At 40.8% G+C, this 19460-nt stretch overlaps 1 protein-coding gene across 1 annotated transcript in view; it reads left to right on the forward strand.

Moving 5' to 3' along the window:
* Window positions 1–19460, forward strand: part of NIPAL2 (NIPA like domain containing 2) — a 111902-nt gene that overhangs the window by 32750 nt on the left and 59692 nt on the right. The window contains exon 5 of the mRNA XM_006159726.1: window positions 16407–16466. Coding sequence (XP_006159788.1) covers window positions 16407–16466 — 60 coding nt within the window. The remainder of the gene's footprint in view (window positions 1–16406; window positions 16467–19460) is intronic.

A 19460-nucleotide genomic window follows, 5' to 3' on the forward strand; every position in this document is an offset into this window, starting at 1 on the left:
TTTTTTTTCTTCTGAATTTTTTTTTATTAATTTACATTCATTCCCTGAGCATCATCACAACATTCTAAATGTGGTTTCCCATCTAGAATATACTGCATAGTGGCTTAATAATGCATGTTATCATCCATAATATTCCATTTCTACTTTCATATATATGTTTTTTTACCCCATGTCTAGCCCTCTGCCCTATTCCACTCTCTTATTACACTATCTCTGCTGTCTACAGTTGTCTTCAATCCCTTTTCCCCCAACATTTCGTTGGTCACACAATATCATAAGTAATCTAACTACTTTCAATAGCAAGATCAGCCGATGGTTTCAAGAAAAGCAGTTTTGAACTGGTAAGGATATTTCTTTGAAACTTAAAGCCTAGAAACAGGTTAGTATTCTGTTCAAATAGTCGGAACATGAATCTATTGATAGCTGAAGACAGGACAAAAATCCTTAAAACTGGACAACCAAGCTTAGAAGAAAAGCAGCAATATTTTAGTCAAGTCATAGAATACTGTTTCATCAGTTCAGTCTCATGTACTTAATCTTTCTTCTGTATCTGTTGAGGTTCGATGTTCCAGATTGAAATCTGGGATGTAATACTCAACTCCAGCTTTTGGCCCTACAATTAAGTTGCCCATTTTCTTAGTTTCTGAACTCTTATTTCTGTGTGTCTGCATTTAATTTTACTGACATAGCACTCCCTTAAGAACTTCTTGGAGATCCGGTCTGGTGCTGGTAAATTCTTTCAGGTTTTGTTTATCTGGGAAAGTTCGTGTCTTTTCTTCCCAAATGAACGATAACCTTGCTGGGTACAGAATTCTCGGTTGAAATTGCTTTTCCCTTAATACTTTGAATACATTTTCCCATTCTCTCCTCGCTCTCATTGTTTCCGATGAGAGGTCTGCCGTTAGTCTGATGGGATACCCTTTGTAGGTAACTTGCCTTTTTTCTCTTGCCAGTCTTAGTATCTTGTCTTTGTCTGTGGTTTTGGTCAATCTGGCTATAATGTGTCTTGGAGAAGATCTTCTTGGGTTGATTCTATTTGGGGTCCTCTGTATTTCTTGGGACTGAATCTTTGAGTGCCTCTCCAGGTTTGGAAAATTTTCTTGTAAGATTTCATGGAATAGATTATCAATGCCCTTATGAGTCTCTTCACCTTCTGGGATGCCTATTATCCGGATGTTTGGACGTTTGATGGTATCTAGCACTTCTCGCATATTATTCTCAAATTTTTGGGTCATTTTCTCAGTCTTCACGGTGGATTTTTCTAGGCCAACCATTTTCTCTTCTACATTAGAGATTCTATTTTCTGTATGATCTAGTCTGCTTTTAATACTTTCAAGGGAGATTTTGACTTCTTGTATTATAGCCTTCATCTCTAACAGTTCCATCTGATTCTTTTGTAAAGTGTGAAATTCCTCTTTTAGATCTAGCATGAATTTCCTCACCTCCTGGAACTCTTCAACTCCTTTCTCCTTCCTCTTCAGCAGTTCCTTGTCTCTCTTCTCTTCCATCTCTGTTAGCTTTGCCATTATGAATGTTCTGAATTCTTTATCAGACATTTCCATGATTTCCATTGAACTGTGTGTGGATAAAGAGGAGCTATCCTTTTCCCTTGTGGGAGAGGTATTTTCCTGCTTCCCCATATTTCTTGTGGTCCTGCAGCGATTTCTAGTCATCTGGTGGATGGTCGGTTTCTTCCCAAACTTGGAAGTTCAATCACATGAGTTTTGAATGCTGGAGGCCCAGTTATGAGTGGGACATCTTCCTTTCTCCCCAAATGGCTAGATCACAGGAGCCATGGAGCTGTCTGTCTCACATCCAGCCCTTTTTTCACCGGAGCAGCTTGCTTGCTGTCTACTCATGAACTCACCAACTGCAGGAGTGGTCCCTCCGTTGGTGCAACTGTTTCTTACCTATGTGCACTTCCAGCATTTAGGTAAGCACCCAAGACTGCCAAATACAGAAAACCAAACCTCTCTCTCTCCTAATATGCCCACTCTCTTCTCCACCCCCACTTCTAGATTGCACAACTTCTTAAATTGCGAAAACTGCTATTTTTATTTCCTGAAAGTACTATGTAAACCACTAAAAGCTTCAAGTTAGTTTAATAGGGGTCAGTAGTCACTTTCCTTCTAAAGAAAATTGGAGGTCTGAGTTTCACCTTCATCTCTCCAAATCGCGCACGTGTGTGTGTGTGTGTGTGTGTGTGTGTGCTGGGACATAGGAATGGGGGCGGGGGAGGGAGTCTGCTGAGGGCTTGTGCTTTAAGAGTTAACAAAGGCAGTTTCTATCCACGCCACCCTCTGGTGTTCCCAGTGCTAAAAGGGAAACACGGCTGTTGCCTTCTGCCATATGCCATGAACTGGGTGAACTTCTGTCTACAGCATTTGAGAAAAAGTGACCTTGGAAAGTTCCTTAGAAGAAACATTTGCTAAGGCTTGCTCTCTAGTACATACACGACAAAAAAAGCAGCTAGCAGAAAAGAATGCCATTAGCTAAAAGACTGGAAACAAATATAATCCAAACTGTTGCCGCAATGGTCAATGGCAACCAAAATTTAGATAGAGCTCATGCATATGAAAGGACCCAAAAATATGAAATGCAGAGAATTGACTTACATTTAATATTTTATACAGCAGCCAATATTTCATCCTATCAAAGATTGTTAACACGAACCAGAGCACTCCACTGTGGCTCCCTGTTAGTTCTTAATTATATTCTCATGTTGACAGAAGACAGAACTGGTGAAATGGAAAAGGGAGAGATGGTTTGACTATTACGTGCTTACTCAGACAGGTCAGAGACGATAGCAGTGGAAACATAAGAGATGGGGGTACAACTACATGTGGTGCCTATACGAATCCAATGAGCCAGAGAGAGACATTCAAAACATTAAGATCCCAAACCCCACGAAGCAGTCACATTAAACTAATAAAAGATTCAAGCAGTGAGGTCATGGCACACACCCATATTTCTGTGTCTTGTAAACTAATGTGCCTCCCTCTCTCCTTCCCTCGGCCAAGGTCGTGTGCGCTAGTAACTCAGACGCGCATAGCGCTTTTAAACTTTGAAACCTTTTCACATATGTCAGCCATTTGATCCTCCCCACAACCCCGTGAGGTAGGCAGGGCAGAAGTTATTATCTGTCCCCATTTTACAGCGGAGGAAACTGTTGTACAGAAGTAAACTAAAAGTGACGAAGCCAGGACAAACTAGTTCTCTTGGACTTGGCTCCATCTTTTCTATCAGACCACCCCTCGCCTTTCTGAAAAGTCTTTCAATTAGTGGAAAACCTTGGGAAAAGGAACTAGCAAGAATGGTCTGGCTCCCGCTCTCACAGCCATTGCAGTACATTGAGCTCCAGACAGCGCCGGGGCAAGTGAGAGCCGGACGGGCACTGGGCGGCTCTGTGCCTCATGGAGGAAAGATAACTAAACATGGGCAAAGGAGAGCCTAAGAAGCCGAGAGGCAAAATGTCACCATATACATTCTTTGTGCAAACTTGCTGGGAGGAGCACAAGAAGAAGCACCCAGATGCTTCAGTCAACTTCTTAGACTTCTCTAAGAAGTGCTCAGAGATGTGGAAGACCATGTCTGCTAAAGGGAAATGAAAGTTTGAAGATATGTCAAAGGTGGACAAGGCCCATTGTGAAAGAGAAATGAAAACCTATATCCCTCCTAAAGGGGAAACAAAAAAGTTCAAGGATCCCAATGCACCCAAGAGGCTTCCTTCAGCCTTTCTCTTGTTCTGTTTTGAATATCGCCCAAAAATCAAAGGAGAACACCCTGGCCTAACCATTGGTGATGTTGCAAAGAAACTGGGAGAGATGTGGAATAACACCGCTGCAGATGATAAACAGCCCTATGAAAAGAAGGCTGCTAAGCTGAAGGAAAAATACAAAAAGGATATTGCTGCATACCAAGCTAAAGGAAAGCCTGATGCAGCAAAAAAGGGAGTTGTCAAGGCTGAAAAGAGCAAGGAAAAGGAGGAGGAAGACGAGGAAGATGAAGAAGATGAGGAAGAAGAGGAAGATGAAGAGGATGAAGATGAAGAAGAAGATGATGATGATGAATAAGTTGGTTCTAGCGCAATTTTTTTCCCCTTGTCTATAAAGCATTTAACCCCCCCTGTACACAACTCACTCCTTTTAAAGAAAAAAAATTGAAATGTAAGGCTGTGTAAGATTTGTTTTTAAACTGTACAGTGTCTTTTTTTGTATAGTTAACACACTACCGAATGTGTCTTTAGCTAGCCCTGTCCTGGTGGTATTTTCAATAGCCACTAACCTTGCCTGGTGCAGTATGGGGGTTGTAAATTGGCATGGAAATTTCAAGCAGATTCTTGTTGGTGCACAGCACAAGTTAGTTATATATGGGGATGGTAGATTTTTCATCTTCAGTTGTCTCTGATGCAGCTTATACGAAATAATTGTTGTTCTGTTAACTGAATACCACTCTGTAATTGAAAAAAAAAAAAGTTGCAGCTGTTTTGCTGACATTCTGAATGCTTCTAAGTAAATACAATTTTTTTAATTAAAAATAAAAGAATATTCCTACTATTCATTGTATCGATGGTTCATCCACCCTTTTTTTCTGAGCCAGGATACCAGAATATAGGAATATAGGTGTTGGAACTAGACTTCTACCAGTGTAGAAATATACCCTCTTATCATTGGTTCCTAACTTTTGGTATTAGAAGTCAACCTCTGAAGCAACTTTTCTGGCCTTAGCTGCAAAGCACCAGTTGCCTCTTCCACTGCTGTGGCCAAGCGTCCGACTGCGATGATGCCATCCCTGTGGAGCTCACTGGCAGTGTCTTGCTGAGCACTGGCCCCCTCACCAATAGCAGTCAGCCTGTCCAGTTTCTCTTCCTCACATTTGGCCAGTTCTCATGCCAATCTCCTGTTTTCTGCCAATTCAGCTGCAATAGTCCTGGCAACTCTCCGCCTTCTTTGCCTTACCCACCTTGGAGCAGGCTCACTGGTCAAATGCCTGTGCCCACCAGAAACAAAATCAACTCAGGAAGAGACTGGAGGCCGTGGTGTACAGGCTACACCAGGAGCGGTTCGGCTGGTGCTGGTGCAGGGACTGGGTTCACCAGACACACCCAGTCTGGTCATGGGGCTGCTCTGACAGGGAGCAGCTGCACCTCTGAAAAGGTTGTGGGAGCTGCTGTAGCTGGGTGAGTCCTTTGAGAGCACCATGCACCCAGGGATTCATCCCAGGAGTCCTTGAGGTCACTGGTTTCTCGCATCTGGTCACTGATTCTCAGCTGACAATCCTCATCTGATTCCTTAACTGTTTTCAGGATAGGCTGATGATCAGCTGCCTGAGTCCTTTTGGTTTTCAGAATGCTGGTTCCCTCTTCCCCTGGGGTATCAGAGGCCACTCATTTCTGATCACAGTGCTTGGTCCACGCCAGCACCTCCATTAATTTCGCTGGGTCAGTCTTGATCTGATTTCAGAGAAGCTGATCAACGTATCATAAAACGGCCAGTGCGGCGGATCACCCACACTCGTGGCATGGGCGACATAGGCTCTTAAGTATAACGCCTTCAGCACTTTACACTAGGAGCGGCACTGACGTGCAGAAGCCTTCCTGCTGCTTTCGCTTAGACATAGCCTGACAGACATCTGCATTGTGACGGCATCTGGAGGTGCTGAGTGTATTCCGCCCGCCTAGTATGGAGAGCAGAGTTCGTGTCTCCTGTCTGGACCACCGATGCCTGCACTGCTGTTGGTATTCCACAGTGGGCTAGGAAGGAAGGCTACTGAAGCAAGCTCCTGGGCAGCAGGGTGCAAATTCAAAGGTGTGGGGAAGCTCTGTGTGCTCTCAGTATATTTCCAGGAGCCAGCTGATTCTGCCCTCTCAGGGCTAATTGCTGAGAAAACAGGCCCAAGGACAGCATTTCTGGCTTCTGCCAAGGATCTACTTTACTCTTATTACTGTATTTGAAATATTTCTTATTCTACTTTGTTTCGCTGCCAGTCCAACAACTTCCTTATTTTGTGAGTAAGCAACAACAGCTGGAGTGACTCTATCACCTGCAGCATTTGCAACCACACCAGCCCGGCCTTCTTTATAGACAGCCATGCAGGCTGACGTGCTGCTGCTGGTGCAGGGACTGGGTTCACCAGACACACCCAGTCTGGTCATGGGGCTGCTCTGACAGGGAGCAGCTGCACCTCTGAAAAGGTTGTGGGAGCTGCTGTAGCTGGGTGAGTCCTTTGAGAGCACCATGCACCCAGGGATTCATCCCAGGAGTCCTTGAGGTCACTGGTTTCTCGCATCTGGTCACTGATTCTCAACTGACAATCCTCATCTGATTCCTTAACTGTTTTCAGGATAGGCTGATGGTCAGCTGCCTGGGTCCTTTTGGTTTTCAGAATGCTGGTTCCCTCTTCCCCTGGGGTATCAGAGGCCACTCATTTCTGATCACAGTGCTTGGTCCACGCCAGCACCTCCATTAATTTCGCTGGGTCAGTCTTGATCTGATTTCAGAGAAGCTGATCAACGTATCATAAAACGGCCAGTGCAGCGGATCACCCACACTCGTGGCATGGGCGACATAGGCTCTTAAGTATAACGCCTTCAGCACTTTACACTAGGAGCGGCACTGACGTGCAGAAGCCTTCCTGCTGCTTTCGCTTAGACATAGCCTGACAGACATCTGCATTGTGACGGCATCTGGAGGTGCTGAGTGTATTCCGCCCGCCTAGTATGGAGAGCAGAGTTCGTGTCTCCTGTCTGGACCACCGATGCCTGCACTGCTGTTGGTATTCCACAGTGGGCTAGGAAGGAAGGCTACTGAAGCAAGCTCCTGGGCAGCAGGGTGCAAATTCAAAGGTGTGGGGAAGCTCTGTGTGCTCTCAGTATATTTCCAGGAGCCAGCTGATTCTGCCCTCTCAGGGCTAATTGCTGAGAAAACAGGCCCAAGGACAGCATTTCTGGCTTCTGCCAAGGATCTACTTTACTCTTATTACTGTATTTGAAATATTTCTTATTCTACTTTGTTTCGCTGCCAGTCCAACAACTTCCTTATTTTGTGAGTAAGCAACAACAGCTGGAGTGACTCTATCACCTGCAGCATTTGCAACCACACCAGCCCGGCCTTCTTTATAGACAGCCATGCAGGCTGACGTGCAGCCCAGGTGAACTCCCATGGCCGCCATGAGGTGACAGGGAAGGCAGCAACAATGGGTCCCTCAGAGGGAACAGCTACTAGTCGCCAAACAGCCCCCATCAGGCACTGAGGAGACTTCTTGTTCCCGCCCGCATTCCTGACTTTGTTTTTAATAAAAGAATTTTCTTTACTGTTTTGTCTTCTACTTTCCTATATTATAAACATATATCCTGGTTTCTCCTCAGATCCATAGAGGTTATACAATAAATTGTATGTCCAGAAAGAAACATTGGTGAAATTTTCACTTGTAAAGTAGATCAGAGTTCACAAACTGGTGGTCTGTAGGCCACAACTGGCTGTTGTTGTATGTTGTATTTTGTTTGGGTCAAACAATGAATTTAATGGATACAAATTAAGCATAAGAGTTAAGTGGTATGCATGCCCACAGAGTTGGCCACAGTTCAGATCCTGGCCCTGGTGGCCTAAAGAACATGCAAGAGTGTGTGCATGCATGCCCCAAATCCTGATGGGATGGAGAAATGGGGGAATGCACTCACAAGCACACACACCCTCTGGCAATTAAAAAATAAGGTGGGGGGTGCAGCAGGTATGGTGATAAGGTGCCACGTGGCCAGCTCCATGGTTCAAATCCTGGACCCAATGGCTTGAAAATCACACCGTGTGTATGTGTGTCCAAACTCGAGAGAAGAATGCAGAAGGGACTGTGGTGTGGCCATTCCCCCTGAGGAGGGGTGATTTCTCACCTTTTCTCTCTGTCTCTGCCTCTCTCCAGTGAGTACACATGCCCTAGGGAAAAACTTTTAAAAAAAAGGAACACAAATTACATAAAAAACTGAATTTTTGACTTGAATCAGACTGGGTAGCATTGAACTTGCAGTTGGCCAGTACTGAATTATGACTGCCATCTTTCACTGATCTTGTGTGGTATCCCATGACCCTGCTGTCCCTCACCAGCCCAGCCCACCCTCCTCATGTCCACAGTCCCACCTTCATCCCTATAGCCTTCATTGTTTTTCTTCATTAGAAGACTGCCTAGCTGGCTCCTATAGGCATTTAAGTTTATGACCTGTCAATAAAGGGTTTTTTTCTTTCCAAGTGAATCAGATACAAATATTATATTTATAATCACATTTCAGTAAAGTATAATCAATTGATTGTTCTAACTTTGAGTCAAATTTGTCTTTAGGAAGCAGCAATAAAGGATAAAAAAAATGGAAAGAAAGAAATAAAAGAAGCAAAATCGTTCAAACTAGCCATGTCATACACATTTAAGCAGTTATTGAGTTCTCTTCTATAATACACTAGTAAGCCTTTGATTAAACAGAAAAATATTGTTGTGGAAGGAAAGAGAATTTAACTGAAGCATACATATACCTTAATGTTACGTATCGAAAAAGGAAATGATCAATTATCTACAATGTTATTCTGCAGAAACAAAGACCTAATTTGAAGCTTAACTTTTCATTGACTAATCCCTCTTGTTAGCTATTACAGAAGAAAACTCAGATCTGTACAACTTTTCTGAACTCTCATGCACCAGATAATTTATAGTTCCTTTTTCTCTCTCTTGTGGCCTGTTACAGCTTATAGGGCATCAAATCCTGACCACCCTGAGCTAAATAACTGGTCTTGGACCTAGTCTCATGCACTGACGGTGTCAGAGAGGAGGCAGATAAATGACAGGCCTGGGCTCGGTTCCTAAATAAATCAGGGAGCGTGAGGAAGCTCAGCACTAGGACACGTGTTACCCATGGGACTAGCATCTTTGCCCTTGCAGACGTGGTTTACTGAAACTGCTAGAAATTTGCTTGCCCTTTATTTTATTTTCATCTAGAAATCTGAAAAAGAATGTCCCTATGTAGGTTTCCTTATGTCAACCTTGACCAGAGAGACTCTCCATCCTGATTGTGACTTGAGTGACCCTAAATGGCAAAAAGGATCAGATGACTCACCTATAGGAGTCAGTCCATTATATTGGTTCTGAGTTTCTTCCTGGCCATAAAGCATTAGAATTTCAAGGTCAACTGAGTACACTAATTCCTCTATAGAGGCACTATTTTGCACCAGAGAAAATATTAAAAGAAGCTTTTTTGGTTTTTCCTCTCATAGATACAATTCCTGCTATCTTTTTTCCCCCATGATTCCTCCAGAACCACTGTTGGATTTTGGTTTATTATCTTTATTATTTTACTTTTTTTTAAAGAGAGATTTTTGCTATAGGATGTGTGAGCTTGCTAGAGAGACAGAAAGAGATAGAAAGTGAGAAATTACCCTCACAGGGATGGCCACATTGCAGTCCCTTCTCCTCCATTTTCCTCTCAGGATTTTGAGTGGGCATACATGTGTATGTGCCTGGTATGAGTTTCAAGCCTCCAGTTCTGGGACTTGAACTGTAGTTGGCCATGTGGGAGTCCAGCAATGTAACCATTACGCCATCTGCTGGCTCCTTTACTTATTTTTTTGAAGAATTATTTATTTAATTTTATTTGTTATTATTATTAGTATTAATCTGACTGGAGAGAGAAAGGAAAAATTAGAAAGCAAGCCACCATGTCTAGGACTCAAATCATAGTTGGCCATGTGGGAGTCCAGCACCTTAACCACCACTCCACCTGCCAGCCCCTTTTTTACTTATTTTAAATATTATAGTTAGTTTAAAATTTTAGATGGAAAATAATTGTATTTATTTATGGGGTGCAGTGTAATGTTCTGATATATGTATACATTGAAGAAAGATTAAATCATGCTGATTAACATATTTGTCACTGCTCCTGCTTACATTTTTTTGTGGAACAAATCTTTAAAGTCCACTCTTTTAGCAATTTTGAAATATACAGTACATCATTAGTAACTATAGTCCCTGGGCTGTGCACGGCAAACGTATTCCTCTCTTTTGAACTGAAAATGTATACCCTCTGGTATATTACCTTGCACTTTTTATTTTTCAATTGCATTATGGCCATTATGGTCTAATGCCTGGCTCTGGCGTCACTGTGTGACACTGTGTAATGAGCTTAACCTCTCAGAGCCTCAGCTTTCATGTCTATAAAATGAGTATAATAACACATATCTCAGGGATATTGGAAGGATCAAAGGAATCAATTATTCTATGTCACCGTTTTAGGAACTTTAGCCACCATTATTTATATACATCTTTACATTATTAGAATTTTGTACATAAAATTTTCTTTTTTAATGTAAAAATAAAAAATTTTTCAGTATGTTCATAATGTTCCATCATGATTTTTGTTTATTGGTATTTGGATTGTTCCATTATTCTCCTATAAAAGATAATTTTGCAATGAACACCTCTAAAATTGAGACTCTTCTCATTTTTTCAAATACTTCCTTGGGCAGAGTTACTAGGTCCCAAGAGCAGAATTACTAGGTCAAGGAGTTTTTTTGGTGTTCTTGGAGAAACTGAAATTGCCAACAGGTGGCATAGTGGTTAAGGTGCTGAACTTCCACATGGCTAACCCCGGGGGCTTGAAACTCATGTAGGTGGCATGGTGGTTAAGGTCACTGGACTTCCACGTGGCCAACTAAGGTTTGACTCCCAGGCCTGGCGGCTTGCTTTCTCTCTTCCCCCTCTCTCTTGCTCTTGCTCTGTCTCTCTCTGGTCGGATTAAAAATACATACATACATAAAATAATTCTTGAAAAAAAAAGAAAGAAAGAAAGAACAAGACTCATGATGCCAGGTGCGTGTGCATGTGTGCCCAAAATCCCGAGAGGAGAATGAAGGAGAGGGGATTGTAGTATGGCCACTCCCCAACCCCCATCCCGGTGTGGGTGATTTCTCACCTTCTTTCTTTTTCTCTCTGTCTCTAGGAAGTGCATGCACCCTATAGCAAAAATCTCTCAAAAGAAAAAAAAAAAAAAAAAAGAAATCACTCTTTGGGAAGGTCCTAGCAACTGCCCATGACACTAGCAATGTAAGGAGTGCTAAGTTTACTGTTTCCTTGGCAGCGCTCAGTCTTAAAATTGGATATGAAGGTAGCACCTGGCTGGATCTTCTTGCCTTTCTTTTATTACCAGGGAAATTGGACATCTCCCTCTGTGTTTATCTACTCTCATTTGTGAATTGTCTTCTTGACCATTTGTTTATCCATTGGGGTTGATTTTTTTCCCCTGCTGGTGTCATGCTGTTTCATCACTGGGTAAGAAAAGGGCTGTGCTCAAATTCTGGGGCTCTCAGTCGCAGCTGTACACATAGACCATCGTCCTCTTGGAAAACAGGTTTTGTCTTTTTCTTTTCCCTCAAAGACCCCAATCCACTCAGGAAAACACAAAGGGCACAGCATGCTGCTCTTATATCTAACAACCGGCTATTTATAACATGTTCAAGTATGAAGGGTTAACTGGAAGCCACGAAGCAATGTGCTTCCTTTCACTAGTTGCAGAAATAAATCCCAGGGGACACTGCATTAACTCATGTCCTTGTCCGTGGCTAGTTCTTGACAGAGCCAAAACTGGAACCTTGTGTCCGACCCTCCCAGTCCAGCACTGTGTCACCTTGTGCAACTTCCTGGCTCCAAAACTTTCCAGCAGGACCTTCACCTGGACTGATACTTTGAGTAACAAAAGAGTTGGGCGATCTTTTTGGCTGACTTTTGCATAACCCACTTCATAACATCCTCATGAGTCACCCTTATCTTTCCTACTGAGTGTTTCCTTAAGGATAATGAAATAAGAGTGAGTTGAAGACAACTCAGCTCAGAGTAGGCCCCTTTTCACACATTTTATACACAGTCACTAAGATCAGATGATTTTTCTCGACAACTGTAGTAGCATCATCCACCATCAAGTGTTGATAAGCTTAGGGGAGTGGCTGTCAAATGTGTCAACATTTTTCACCTGCCAAGAGTAGCAGATAAGGGACTGTGAGCAGTCTGTTTTCTGTCAGTCTATTCATTGATCTCAACGATAGGCAATTTTTAGGTATTTAGCCTCTCTGAATGACATAAACCTTCCGACACTATTGAGTACCTGGGGAGCATGCTTTTCCCCCTGGTCTTCCTTACACCTATCTTTCTTTCTGAATAAGTGCTAATTATTGGAACACCAGGACTGGTGAGCACTGCATAGACTGGTCTCCTCTGAAAGCCAGAATGGAGAAACATTCATGAACCTCAGCCCAAATAGACCTCACACCAAAAACGCACACGAAACTGAATGCTGGTGTAAATGCTCCATAAGAATAAATATAGCTGGGACCAGCAGTTAGTGTAATGGCTATGTCACTGAACTCCCATGTAGCTGACCGCGGTTTGAGTCCCAGACCTGGTGGCTTAAACTCATGCCGGGCACATGTGCATGTGTGCCCAAGATCCGGAGAGGAGAATGGAGGAGAAGGGATTGCGGCATGGCCATCCCTCTGGGGGGGTGATTTCTCGCTTTCTGTCTCTCTGTCTCTCTCTGTCTTTCTGGCGAGCGCATGGGCCCTATAGCAAAAACCTCTCCAAAAAAAAAAAAAGAAAAAAAGAAAAAAAAGAATAACTATAGCTTAATCACACTTAGTACAAATCTGTTTAATGTATGTATAGATGTGTCCTGCTTTGATGCTTTTTAAACCATTGTTCTTGAAATGCTCTGTTTTAAATACAGGTATAAAGCTGGAATAGCTCTCCCCCTTTCTAGGGGGTCAGGGGGAAAGGAGTGATTATCATTATAGCAAGTCTTAGCGAGGGGTGAGTTTGACAGAGCTCTAATTGCAAAGGCGTATGGGAGTAAAACGATTACTCCTCTACTTGAAAGTCATGGTATTAGCTGTTGCTCAGATACTGTCTGCTCAGCACAACTCGCATTTTACTCATTAAGTGACAAGTAAATGTGTCTTAATAGAGTGTTCTTTTTTTTATTACTTTCTTTACTGGGTCAGTAAAACTGAAAATAGTTTTATTCTCTTATCTGGAACTTTTGTAGAAAATCTCATAATTTCTTAAAATGAAAATGTCTTTGGATGAGTGTGGGCATGCATTCGACTTCTAAGTTCTTTAAGGGTGGAAAAGTAGCATGTTTCTGTTTCATAAAATTCTGATAATTATTTTAGAGCAGTTAGTATAATTTGGTGTATGTAGTGTATTTCAAGTTTTTTTCTTACCAACTATGCCCTTTTTGCTTTTAGCAATGAAAGTACTTCCCATATAACATTTTTATCCTCTTCCTTTTGAAAGTTAAATACTTATGAAATTGTGACTTAGCAACAAGAGAAGAAAAATGGATATCTTTATTTTACTTTAAGGCAGGCCGTAGTACAATGTACTAGAAAGAGTTTTGGACTGGGAATAAGGAAATATGGGTGCTGATTCCAGCTGTGCTGTAAGAGAAATTGCTAGGGGAATGGACCTGTGAGTGATTAGACATCAACCTTTGGACCTCACTTTTCCAATTACAAGGTTTAGGAGTAAAGTTAGGAGAGTGAAGTTAGGACCTAGGTTATCTCTCTGTCTTCTAAGACTCTAAAATTTCCTCATTCCATGTAATCAGCATTTCCCTTCTTAACTGAATCCTTTACTACAAAATGCCAAGAGTTGTTATAATGGGATGCATTCGGTATTGTTTTTTCATCTCCCTCTGCTTGGAGACATTCCTTCCTAATTACACAGGAAATCAGTGATTGGGGAAGAAGGAGTGTGTTGGTTTTTATACTTTTTTTTTAATGTGTCTGACAGGTGAAATTAGTTTTGGGGAATTATTTTGGCCTAAATCTGACACAGAAAATTTTCTGTGCATTTTTACACCTGTCCTAAACTCAATTCATAAGCTAATAGGCTACATATCTATATGTTAGTTTATCTATAAAAAATCTTAGTTTAGTATTTTAAAGCCACACCACCCAGTGAAACATTTGCTTGGTGGACATTTCCTGCACTGTTTATTCTGTGTGAAATTTCCATGCCTACAAATAACTTGACCAGGAAAAGTTTGCAAGGATAAAGATCAACCTGAATGACAGAAAGCTAGGGTAAGCAAAAAATGAAAACAAAACAAAAAAAAACAAACATCCGAGAATCCCAGCTTACCCTGAATGAGGGTTTCTGGTTTAAACTTGTTATTTTTGTTTTAAATAAATGGCCAGAATACCAGACATAATCATATTTACATTTAATTGTAGCATCTATTTAATGAAGTATTACTCAGGCACTAAAATATCTCTGAAGAATTTCTAATGACATGTCAATTTGTTTGTAACATGGTGACTGAGGAAACTGGGGAAAGAAATTGTATTATAGTTTTATCTCAACTAGAAAGAAATAAAAATACCAACATAGTAACTCAGTTTTTTCCTACATATTATTTTATGATATTTTTTTCTTTCATGCATGTTTACTTTTTAAAAACACCAAATAATCATTTTTGTTAAAAATTTGGAACACGGATTAGTTGTATATTTTTTGTGGTATTGCAGTTTGGGATTTTCCTATGACTGTACTCACAGAGAGACAGCTCCATAAAAGGAATGACTCATAGAGTCTCAACATGCTCCTGAGGCCAATGGCAGCAGGCCCTGGCTCCGCTGTGACAGTGAGAGTCCAGTGGCCAGTAACGAAAGATGACCTAAAACCAAACACGGTCAACTACGTCAGGGAGATCCCACAAACACTTTTTTTTTTTTCATTCAATAAACACTTACTAAACACCTACCATATGCTAGATAATAGCTACACAGTGGAGCTCCTAGAATAAAAAGACATATCTCAGACTAAAAGAACTGATAATCAAAAGGTTATCAAGACAAGCAAATGTGGTGCATTTGGTGGTGCCATTGACACATCCCATAGCATACTGAACTGTAGTACTGGAAGCCATGTGGTTGTGAGTTCAGATCCCTGGGTAGGCCTGAAAACATGCAGGGCACACTTGCCCAAGATCTTAACAAGATGGACGTCTGGGAAAAGGGGTTCATGGTGTGACAAGATCTTGTTGAGGGTCATTTCTTTCTCTATCTTGCATATGTACATGTTCTCTACCATAATAACAAACAAACAAACAAATACATCTTAGGTGAAAAGAAAAACTACATTTGTGCAGGAGTGATCGTAGTGTAAGGGTGAAGAGGTCAACTTGGCCTGGGGAAATCCAGAGGTGATACTTGAGTCTAGAGGTGGCCACCAGGATGAGGACAGCCAGCGTTCCATCTACAAAAGACATTGAGCATGGTGGATTCTGGTCATTATGATTGTCTCAGTAAGAGTGGATATAGAATATAAAAGAGATGAAGGACAAATGTGGTGAGGAAAGTGACAGGAATGAAAGCATGACTGTCTTTGAATGTCATGCTCCGTAGTGCGGCCTTTGTCCTGTAGATGATAAGAAGCCATCTAGAGGTTTTAACTCTGTAGATTTCCATTGGATTTGCATTGTCAAAGGACGGCTGTGGTAGCAATTGGGACAAGGGAAGAAACCAGAGGTCAGAAGGAAGCTATTATCAAGCCAGAGGTAAAGCTTACCTGAGCTGGGGCAGTGGCAATGAGAGTGAAGAGGCAAGGGTACACTTGTGAGACCGTGAGGTGCAGACAGACCCAGGAGCCTGTTGATGTGGAGTGAGAAGGAGAGTGGACTGAGTCCTGCGATTCTGACATTGAGTGGCTAGAGGCATCATTGGAACAGGGATTATAGGAAGATATGATGGGAATTAGTTTCAGTTTAGGACAAACTGAAAGTTCTTTCCAGCTCTCCTTCCTTCCCTTTATCTCTTCCTGCCTTTGCAGCCCTTCTGTTCTTTCTCACTGTATCCCAGGCACTATTTAAGCCCCTGTTATAGATCCATTGTAAATCAAGTCCCTGTTCTAAGTTCATCGTAAACCAGGCCAATTTCTGTGCATCTTCAGACATTAACGAAAAAAAAAAAAAAAAAAAAAATTAATTTTCCCCAGCCACTACTATGGGGTTTCTCTGATCAGGACCTAGTTAGTCAAGCATAAGATGTAAATTACTGGGCCAGCAGATAGTGTAATGGTTACGTGGCTGGACTCCCACATAGTCAACTGCAGTTCAAATTCCAGACCCAGTGGCTTAAAACTCACACCAGGTACTTATGAGTGCATGCCCCAAATCCCAAGAAAATGGAGGAGAAAGGATTGTGACATGGCCAACCCCCACCCCCCACAGGAGTGATTTCTCACTTTCTGGCTGGCTGGCAAGCCCACATACCCTATAGTAAAAATCTCTCAAAAAAAAAAAAAAAAAAGCACATTACTTTTATTCTTTTATAAGACATGTTTTGTATTAGAACTACCACTAAGGGCAATTTTCTTTACAGGGAGTGCCATTACGTCTGTTGTATTTCTGAAAGAAAATTTGAGAGCCTCAGATTTACTAGGTAAGTAATCATTTAATGCATGTAATTAGAACATTGCTTGATCAGGAAATAAGTTATGCTATCCATAAAAAATATATGCTTTAAAAACTGGAACAAATTACTGAAATGGGTGTAAATCTCTCTTAGAGGTAAACATTTTTCTGTCTTCGAGTTGTCATCCCCCCTCATGTAAAATACTTTCATTTTATTGTGACCACTGTCCATGTTATTGACCACAGCAAATTGTTATTTTTTAGTAATAATAAGAAAATAATAATGTGACACACTTTTTATGACATAATGAATTGTAATAAAAAAAAAAAGGATGTGTTACCTAATAGACCATTCTACTTCAAAGGACATATTTGTTAGGTTGTTACACAAAAGTACTACACGAAAAAGTAAAAGCCACAGAAAATTAGATGTACCATCTAATTTGTGTTTAGCTCTTTCCAAAGTAACACAGAACATTGCTCTTTAAAATTTTATTTGTAAACACAGTTATTAGTGAAAAATAATGATAGCCTTCCTGCCTGTAAGAAAGATTTCTATTATATAGCAAAGCCACTATTTATTCATTGTCTCTTCCAGTTCTTGTTAGAAATATCATTGGTGAAAGGAATTATGGAGATTCATATTTTCTTCCTTGACAAAGTCTTGTTCGAATTGCTGCTGACATATGATAATGAACACAGATACTTTAGGCACTTTAAATAAAACAATGCCTACCCTCTTCCAAGGAGATCATATTTTTTAAAATATCTGAGCTCCGAATGTGACACCCGTGTTGGTATGTTGAGCATGTGTTTTCCCCGATCGTGTTTCCCTGAGGCCTGATGTCTTAAAAGTGTTTTCACGTTTTCTTGTCCTCCTTGGTTTGATTCTGCTAGTAGAGTTTTTAGTCAACGTTGTCAAATTTTTCATGGTTAAAATGTTTTTCTAACTGTGTTCATATGTGAATTACATCTTTCCCAACATATTTTCTGTACTCTTTTTTTATTGATTGTAATTTATAGAATCGTTGGGGGAAATGATACAGAATTAGAAATTAAAATAGCTGAATTTTATAAATTAAAAAAAAGTGGTGAAAGGAATTATGGAGATTCATATTTTCTTCCTTGACAAAGTCTTGTTCGAATTGCTGCTGACATATGATAATGAACACAGATACTTTAGGCACTTTAAATAAAACAATGCCTACCCTCTTCCAAGGAGATCATATTTTTTAAAATATCTGAGCTCCGAATGTGACACCCATGTTGGTATGTTGAGCATGTGTTTTCCCCGATCGTGTTTCCCTGAGGCCTGATGTCTTAAAAGTGTTTTCACGTTTTCTTGTCCTCCTTGGTTTGATTCTGCTAGTAGAGTTTTTAGTCAACGTTGTCAAATTTTTCATGGTTAAAATGTTTTTCTAACTGTGTTCATATGTGAATTACATCTTTCCCAACATATTTTCTGTACTCTTTTTTTATTGATTGTAATTTATAGAATCGTTGGGGGAAATGATACAGAATTAGAAATTAAAATAGCTGAATTTTTATAAATTAAAAAAAGAGGTCCTTTTATCAAATGTTTTAAGGAAATTTTAGTTCTTTTATCTAATGTCTGTTACCTTTTATAGTTATGGTTGGTTAAATCTATTTAATGAGATAATATAGATGCATATAAAGGGGAATTTGCTAATTTTCTTCATTATTAGTGGTAAAAAGATCACTGAGGCAGAACCCCTGCCCTCACATAGTTTATAATTCCTGATAAAACATGTACACAAGGAAGGTTTTTTAGAGGAAAATAATATGTATCGTAATGCCACAAGCCTTTCGTTCAGAACAGCGTTTCTGAAACTCAGCACTGCTGACATCCAGGGCCAGGTCATTCTTCATTGTCGGGAACTGTGCTGTTCTTTGGAGGGCGTTGAGCATCCCTCCTGTCCTCTCCCCACTAGATGCCTCTGGCACCTCCTGCCCCAGTTACAACAACCAAAACCATCTCTAGACATCACCAAATGTCCCCTATGGGGAAAAATCGCCCTCAATTAAGAACCACTGGCTTAGAATAAAGAGAGATTAACTGGGAAGACCAGGCAGAATTTTTTACAGCTGCATAGGACAGGCATAGGCCACAACCAAGGATTCAGAAGAGGGCATACCGAGGGAATAACTCCAGAAGTGTTTACAAAGGTCCAAGACTGTAAGATAAGTTTCCATTTAATATTCTACTGTAATTGCTGCCCATAAGGACTTGGAAAAATAAATGAAAGTCATAACTGTGGAAAAGGAAGAAATAGAAATATCAATATATGAAATGATTTGATTCTATACAAAGGTTCTCAAAGTTTGGTCAAACATGGAATTAAAGCATGAGTTTAGTGCAAAAAAAAAAAAAAACCCTTTGAAACCAAAGCCTAGTTTTTTTCACACTATGTATTTTCCATCAACTTTTTGAATACAACACCCTCCTTGTCACACCTCGCCACTGTCTACTTAGAAAACCAAGATGAACTTGGGGACCAGCAGGTGGCATGGGGGTTAAGGTACTGGACACTCCCACATGGCCAACCATGGTTCAAATCCTGGACCTGCTGGCTTGCTTTCTCACTTTCTCTCTTTCTGTCTCTCTCTGGTCAAATTAATTAAGATAATGAATGAATAAATAAAATTAAATTAACTTAAAAAAAGAAAAAGAATACCAAGATGAACTTAAGACCAGCAAACGGTGTAATGCTTATGCTGCTGGATTCATACATAGTCTATTGTGGTTCAAGTCCCAGACCTGGCAGTTTAAAATTCACACTAGGCATGTGTGTATGCATGCCCAAAGTCCCAAGGGGAGAATGGGGGAGAAGGGATTGCAGCGTGACCACCCCCCCCCGAGGGGGTGATTTCTCGCTTTCTGTCTCTCTCTCTCTCTCCAGTGAGCACATGTGCCCTATAGAGAAAATCTCTTTCTCAAAAAAGAGAAAATCAGACCAACTAAATATTTCTAGAAGCAATAAACTAGCTCAACATTAAAGGG

This window comes from Tupaia chinensis, unplaced genomic scaffold (genome assembly GCF_000334495.1).
Source record: "Tupaia chinensis unplaced genomic scaffold, TupChi_1.0 Scaffold000646_1, whole genome shotgun sequence".
NCBI lineage: Eukaryota > Metazoa > Chordata > Mammalia > Scandentia > Tupaiidae > Tupaia > Tupaia belangeri.